The 7,758-nt window shown below is 54.9% G+C and overlaps 1 protein-coding gene across 1 annotated transcript; it reads right to left on the bottom strand.

The window, feature by feature from the left end:
• Positions 1 to 647: 647 nt before the first annotated feature.
• LOC119596768 (proline-rich protein 36-like) lies at positions 648 to 3,953 on the bottom strand. The gene is made up of 5 exons (XM_037946093.1): positions 3,862 to 3,953; positions 3,622 to 3,723; positions 3,241 to 3,330; positions 1,917 to 2,944; positions 648 to 1,834 (listed from the first exon to the last, which is right to left on the bottom strand). Exons 1-5 carry the CDS (start codon positions 3,951 to 3,953, stop codon positions 648 to 650), a joined length of 2,499 nt encoding a protein of 832 aa, XP_037802021.1.
• Positions 3,954 to 7,758: the final 3,805 nt, after the last annotated feature.

The raw sequence follows: 7,758 nt of genomic DNA, 5'->3' as shown, positions 1-7,758 counted from the left end.
TTTAGCTCCTCGGCAGAAGCGAAGGGGGCAAAATGCGGTTGGGCTGCGGCAGCCTGAAGGAGGCACTGCGGTTGCGGGTGCGGCAGAACTGAAGGGGCACTGCGGTTGCGGCTGCGGCAACCTGAAAAGGGGCCGCGGTTGCGGCTCCAGAGTGAAGGGAAGCACTGCGGTTGCGGGCTGGGCAGAGTGAAGGAGGCATGCGGGTTTGGCAGACGTGAAGGAGGCACTGCGGTTGCGGCTGCGGCAGAGGAAGGAGGCACGGGGTTGCGGCTCGGCAGACGTGAAAGGGGGCACTGCGGTTTCGTGCGGCTGCGGCGACGCGAAGGGGCCCTGGGTTGCAGCTGCGGGTGCGGGAGACGCGAAGGGGGCACTGCGGCAGACGCTGAAGGAGGCAACTGCGGTTTCGGGCGGCAGATGCTGAAGGAGGCACTGCGGTTGGGCAAAAAAGGAAGGGGGACTGGGGGGTTTTCGGGCGAAGCTGAAGGGAAACACGGGCTTGGCTGCGGCTCGGGGACCTAAGGGAAGCACTGCGGTTGCGGGGTGCGGCTGCGGCAGACGTGAAGGAGGCACTGCGGTTTTCGGGCGCGGCAGACGCTGAAGGAGGACGCGGTTCGGGTTCGGCAGACGCTGAAGGAGGCATGCGGGTTTCAGTGCAGCGATCGAAGGAAGCACTGCGGTTGCGGCCTGCCCCGGCTCGGCAGACGCTGAAAGGGGGCACTTGCGGTTGCGGCGCGGCAGAGCTGAAGGAGGGACTGCGGTTGCGGCTCGGCTGCGGCAGACGTGAAGGAGGCACTCGGTGCAGCTGTGGGGGAGACGTAAGGGGGCACTGTGGCTGCGGAGACGCTGAAGGAGGCATGCGGCTTCGGCTGCGGCTGCGGCAGACGCTGAAGGGGCATCGGCGCGCTGAAGGAGGCATGCGGTTGCCTGCGGCCGACGTGAAGGAGGCACTGAGCTTGGCGCGGCAAGCGAAAGGGGGCACTGCGGTTGCGGTGCGGGAACGCTGAAAGGGGGCACTCGGTTGCGGCGCGGTTCATCAGACCTGAAGGAGCACTGCGGTTGGCGCGGCAGACGCTGAAGGAGGCACCGGCTTCGGGTGCGGCAACGTGAAGGAGGCGGTTGCGGCTGCAGCTTCGGCAACGCTGAAAGGGGGCACTGCGGTTGCGGCTGCGGCAGAGCTGAAGGAGGCATTTCGGTTTCGGCTCGGCGCGCTGAAGGAAGCCCCCGGTTGGGCTGCGGGAGACGTGAAGGAGGCACGCGGCTTCGGCAGACGCTAAGGAGGACTGCGGTTGGGGCCTTTCGGCAGAGCTGAAGGGGGCATGCGGTTGCGGTGGGCAGACGTGAAGGAGGGACTGCGGGGTTTCAGCTGCGGCGCGGCAGACGCTGAAGGAGGCACTGCGGGTTGCAGCTGCGGCTGCGGCGACGCTGAAGGGGGCACTGCGGGAGACCTGAAGGGGACTGCGGTTTTCGGGTGCGGAGATGCTGGGAGGCACTCGGTTTCGGCAGAAGCGAAGGGGGGCACTCGGTTGCGGCAGAAGCTGAAGGAAGCACGCGGTTTGGCTGCGGCTGCGGGAGACGCTGAAAGGAGCACTGCGGGGCGGGGCGGCGCGGCAGACGTGAAGGAGGCACTGCGGTTGCGGGTCGGCAGACCTGAAGGGGGGGCACTGCGGGTTTTCGGCTTGGCGCGCGAAGGGGGCATGCGGTTGCAGCTGCAGCAGATGCTGAAAAAAGCACTTGCGGCCCCCTGCGGCTGCGGCAGACGTGAAGGGGGCACTGCGGTTGCGGTGCGGCAGACGCGAAGGAGGCCTGCGGTTGGGGTGCGGCCTTTTGGCAGACGCTGAAGGAGGGATTTTCGGTGCAGCTGTGGCTGCGGCAGACCTAAGGAGGCACTGTGGCTGCGGCAGACCTGAAGGAGGCACGCGCTTGGTGCGGGTGCGGCAAAAGTGAAGGAGCCTGCGGGTTGGCTGCGGCGCGGCAGACGCTGAAGGAGGCCTGCGCTTCGCTGCGGCAGAGCTGAAGGAGCACTGCGGTTGCAGCTCGGGGAGACGTGAAAGGGGGCACTGCGGCTCGGTGGGGCAGCCTGAAGGAGGGGATGCGGTTGCGGCTGAGTTCGGCAGACCCGAAGGAGGCACTGCGGCTTCGGTGCGGGAGGAGCTGAAGGAGGCACTGCGGTTTTTGGCTGCAGCTTCGGCAGACGCTGAAGGGGGCCTGCGGGTTTCGGCGCGGCAGACGCTGAGGGGCCCTGCGGTTGCGGCTCGGCAGAGTGAAAAGGGGGCACTGCGTTTTGCGGTGCGGGAGACGCTGAAGGGGGCATGCGGTTTGGCTGCGGCAGACGCTGAAGGAGGCAGCGGCTTTAGCAGAGCGAAAGGGGGACGGCGGTTTGGAGACGCTGAAGAGGCACTGCGGGCGGCGCGGCAGACGTGAAGGGGGCACTGCGGTTTTCGGCTGCGGCAGACGCTGAAGGAGGCACGGGGGCGGCTGCGGCGACGCTGAAAGGGGGCACTGCGGTTTGGCTGCGGCCCGCGGCAGACGCTGAAAGGGGGCACTGCGTTGGGGGCTGCGGGAGACCTGAAGGAGGGCCCGCGGGTTTTCGGGGCGGCAGACGCTGAAGGAGGCACTGCGGTTTGTTCTGCGGAGACCGAAAGGGGGCATGCGGTTGCGGGTCGGGAGAGCGAAGGGGGCACTGCGGTTGCGGCTGGGGGCGCTGAAGGAGGCACTCGGTTGGGCTGCGGCGACGCTGAAGGAGGCACTGCGGTTGCGGCTCGGCAACGTGAAGGAGGCACTGCGGTTGCGCGCGGCAGAAGCTGAGGAGGCACTGCGGTTGCGGCTACGGGACGCTGTAGGGCACGCGGTTTCGGCTGCGGCAGACGCTGAAGGAGGCACTGCGGCTTCGGCTGCGGGTTCGGCAGACCCGAAGGGGGGCACTGGGTTGCGGTTTCGGCAGACGCTACAGGGAAATTTCCTAGCCTAGGCCCATTCTGATGAGAGCCCTTTGGCTGTAGGGTTTTCTACCCACACAGTGCAGCGCCCTTCTTACAGAAAAATCGTTAATGTTGAAGCTGTTGAGGGAGGGGACTACAAACGAAAAACCATCGCTGGGGCAGTCTTCTGTACAGACATTTTGGGAGCCAGCAAACCCCTGTATGGCGGGAATGGATGAGCTAAAAAAGGTCATGGCGGTTACCGCATTGATAGGGAAAACCCTTTGTTGTGAATTAGACTGGAGGTATTTTCGTTTCAAACGTGGTTGCAGTGATTTTTGCATCAGTGTGGTCACTGGGAACTCCTGCCCTCAAAAACAGACAGGCTTGATGCGTTGGCTTCGACGAGAGGCTGTAGTTTCCCCCCTTAAAAGTCCATTCCAAGTAAAAAACTCCCGGAAACAAATCCGAACCCTGACCCGATGATCAAATGTAGGTTATTCAAGGGAAAAAAACAATACTCTATTTTTTGAGCCGGGAATTTGCACCCGGGACTCCTCTTAACAGTCGGCTGCTTGGGTCCCATTTAAAACTCCCAAAGGGGCAATTAAGGGGAAAATGGAGGGCTTGTGATTTTTTGCCCCTGACCCGCTGTCCAGGAAGGGATACCACACTAACCCAGTTTATAGTCATTTTCCCCTACTGGCCGTCCGTTAGGGTGGGGTATGAACCCTGGCCCCTTTTACTTCTGATCCCCGACTGTCCCGAGGGTTTTTGAGTGGTGCGGGGGCCCGGGTACTCTGGCCTTAGGAAAGGGCAAAACATTTTTAAATGATCCTAGCAAGGTGGGTTGGGGGCTTGGCTCGGCACTCGCCAGCCGGCTCGTGTGTGGGGGTGCTGGCTGCGCTGATTTGTTTCGAGGGAAAAGGATAATGGTCCCTACCCGGGGGGCCGCTCTGGATTCGACAGGGTTTCCCCAGACGTGTCCATCTTGTGGTGCTGATCTGCTTGCATTTCCCAAAAAAGCTGACACATCGGCCGTTTTTGGGTGGTAACTTCATCCCTCCTGCCCGGATGTCGCGAAACCCGGGGGCATCCACTAATGAACACCCTAAGTATTTGTCATCTGGGACCAATGGCAGGGGTATCATGATAACCCTGAACCCCTACTTTGGGTCTCCAGGAAAAGTCCCTCGGGGGTTGTTTTTTCTTCCGCGGGGGTTCATAAAACACTTTGAAAAAAATTTCGGCAGTACAAGGCCACGAAAGGTCTTTCAAAATTTGGGCCTTTAAGACCTGTCTCTAAAAAGGGGGGGGTTTTCTAGATTTTTTAAGGCCCCCTTTCCTCCTTCCACCTCCTGATTTTTTAGGAAGGGGTTTGCTGCTGTTTACTTCTCCCCCGAACTCGGAATCTTTGGGCCTTTGGAGAGTATTGCATGGGAAATTGATGTATTTGGGAAGGTTTGGCAAGAGTTTCCCGGGCTTGGGTGCCATGGTACAGGGTCAGGGTTCCCATGGCATTGGCTTGGCGGGTTTTGACCACAAAATCTTTTTGGTGGGAGGGGGCATTTGGGGTGCTCTGTTTTGACCACCATGGGTTTTCAACACCCCTTTTTCCCGGTACAAGGCCCCCGAACTTCCAGCTTGGGCCTGGGTCTCCTGTTCCCTAAATGATGGGCCTAAGCGTCGCCCTTTACCATGTTTAAGTTGTGGGGGTCGTATTACCAGTTTTTTCTGCTGCGTTGCCATGACTTGCTGGACAGCTGGAGATTTGCACCCCCACCCTTGGATATGGATGCGAGGCTGAGGGGTGGGGGTGGGACATGTGGCGAGGTTTTGGGAGGATTTGTTCGGCACCCCACAGTATACTGCTAGGGGCGACCCTCTGTCTCCTCATTATGGATCCCCCACAGCCTGGGCCCGCGGGAGTGGGGGTCAGTGTTGTGGAGGGTATGTTTTGGGTTCGTCCTGATTTATACTGCGAAACAAAAAATATTGCCCGGGGCTAGTGCCCCTCCAATTGTCCCAGCAGTTTTGATGTCGCCGCGTCTGTGACGTTCTTCCACCAATTGTTTGGGTTTTTTTCCCAATCCTTTACCCAAACCCTTTTAAACCGCTTCTCCAAATCTGATTTTCCCACCCCTGTTCATGCCCCTGTTTCATTTTCTGCAAGGTTTCCCCATGCAACGTGACGTCGGCAGCTATTGCGCCCTGGGCCCTTGAGACGGGCGGACCCCAAAAAGGGGCAGCAATACCTCTCGGGGAGTGGGAAGTGAGGAGGGGGTGGGTGCTGTGATCACGGAACCCTTCTTTTTGGAAGTTTCCTCGCCCCTTTTTTGGATGGGTCCGTTCCAAGCCCGGAAATGGAGCAAGTAAGGAATTTTCACTCAGAAGACAACACCAACAGATAAAAAAATGCACAACCCTTACAAAAACTGTAAAAATTTCACAGAAAGCAATAAATGGATATTTCCACAGAAGAGCACTAGGCATTTATAAAATGGTTAATACCAGCAAAAAAACAGACAAGACAAATGAAGATATTTGCTAAAAGGAAGGGGAGGGGACAGAGGAAAACACACACACCAAGGGACCGGGCAGGCACGGACCCACACAGAGGGGGCCCGGGGCAGGCACGACAACACACGAGGGGGACTGGGCAGGCACAGACACACAGAGGGGGACCGGCAGCACAGACACACACAAGGGGGGCCCGGGGCAGGCACAGACACACATAGAGGGGGACCAGGCAGGCACGGACACCACGAGAGGGGGACCGGGCATCAGGGAACACACAACAAGGGGTACCGGGCAGGCACGTACACTGTATGAGTAGGCCTGACACACTGAACAGTATACGGGAAACGAAAGAACACTTGAAAAAAAAGGGGAGACACAGTAAAAAGACTAAGAAATATAGAACACATTAAATAAATCACACAAAAAAAAAAAAAAAAAAAAAAAACAATAAGATCAATACAAATAAATACACATGGATAAAACCAACACCCTGCCAACACGCACTGGCACAGGGCTCGAACACTGGCATGAAATGCAGCTGTCTGGAAGCCCGGTTAATGAAATCAAATGCCTAGACAGTTATTTTCCATTCAGAAAGCTATATGGAGCTGGCGATTAATACAACAAATCTCTGAAAGAGAATTTGCTCTGCAAGAGAAATTGTTAGCTCAAAAAATACTACAAATATAAAAAGAAAATATTGAAACAAAGAGCAATGGCAACATGTACTGTACTAACATTACGGAAAATATATATGATACTCATACCGGGCTGCAAATGGTTAAAGCCATTATGTCGATAAAAATATACTGGACCAAGAGTGTCTAAGATTTCCCAGGGCTGATGGCCTTGCTACGACTCCCACCGGTGCCCACCAAAAAATTTTAGACCTGTAGTGTACACATGTGTAGTCCCCAGGGGATCCCCACCTACCAAGAAGGGTTGCCTTAAGGCCAGGGTGCCCTAAGTGCAGGTCCCCCCATGAAGGTAGTGGGCATCTGTAGGGTAAGCCCACCCCCTGCTGTCAAATCCCCTACTACTATTGATGTTCCACGGGGAATATGACCTTGTGGGGTGTCACAGCGGGAAATCTCTTAAATGGCCCAGTGTGTGGAACGTATTTGGATTTTGGGTAAGCGAGATCACTGGAGGGGAAAGGGGAAGGATAGGCTAGCTTAAGAAACAACAATTAGGAGGAGGGGAAAATGAAAGGAAAATATGTAGCAGAAGACATAAGAAAGGAACGAGGTCAAGTAGAAGAACCACGAGGCTGCTATGATATGTGGTGTATGTATAGATGCAAACTTGCAGGGTCCAGCTCCAACCTTTAATTAATACTGTCCTTCGGGTCAATACTTAGCTTTCCCGTCCTTCAAGTTTCTGAGCTGGAGCTGTCGGCCACGAAGAATCAATTCCTTGCCGGTAAGTAAAAAATGCCAGAGGATGGAGGGAAAAAAACGCCCCGTGGTGCAGTAGAAAAAACGAATGTATTTTTTTTTTTTTTTTTGGCCGTACAAAAGGCCGCGGGGGGCTGTGACTCACGCTCGAGACGGGGAAACATTTTTCAAAAATTCATAAAACGGCTATATAAAGGGTTTAAAAAAAATGGCTCAAAAATGGATCCCCAAAAATAAAATAGACCAAATGTCATTAAGAGCGGAAAAAATAGATAAAATAATAAAAGGGGGCAAAATACTAAAACGACATTTTTTTACCAACACCGACAATCGCAACGCAACCTACACACCCCGCAAACACCACGCAAGCCCGCAGACTTTTTGTTTTGACATGCGTATGCAGGAAAGCAAGTATCGGTCATAATATGCACCCACTATTACAAGCGCCCGGGGGACGGGGCGCACGAAATTTTGACAGCGTTCACTCAACACGCATACATACACCCACCAACATCGTAAATATACCGCCCAATCATACAGGTACTCGTAAAGTTGTGCTTTCCCACACCAACGTGTGACGCAATGAGAGGCCAACCACACACATCATTTAAAAGGGGGGGGGGGGTGCTGAATAATATGTCACGCTACTTTTTATATATATATATATTTTATATATATATTATACATAAATATTTTATATATATATATTATATTATTATATTATATAATTTGTGTGTGTGTGTGTGTGTGTGTTTTGTTGGGGTGTTTTTTAGTGAGTGGTGTTGTGTGTGTGTGTGTTGTTGTGTGTGTGTGGTGTGTGTTGGGGTGGTGTGTGTGTGTGGGGTTTTTGGGTGCATACTTTTATATTACATATATATATATTAATATATATATTAATATATATATTTATACATATATATACA

This window comes from Penaeus monodon, chromosome 38, assembly GCF_015228065.2.
Source record: "Penaeus monodon isolate SGIC_2016 chromosome 38, NSTDA_Pmon_1, whole genome shotgun sequence".
In the NCBI taxonomy this organism is placed as follows: Eukaryota; Metazoa; Arthropoda; class Malacostraca; order Decapoda; family Penaeidae; genus Penaeus; species Penaeus monodon.
This window is presented reverse-complemented; position numbering and strand designations above follow the sequence as displayed.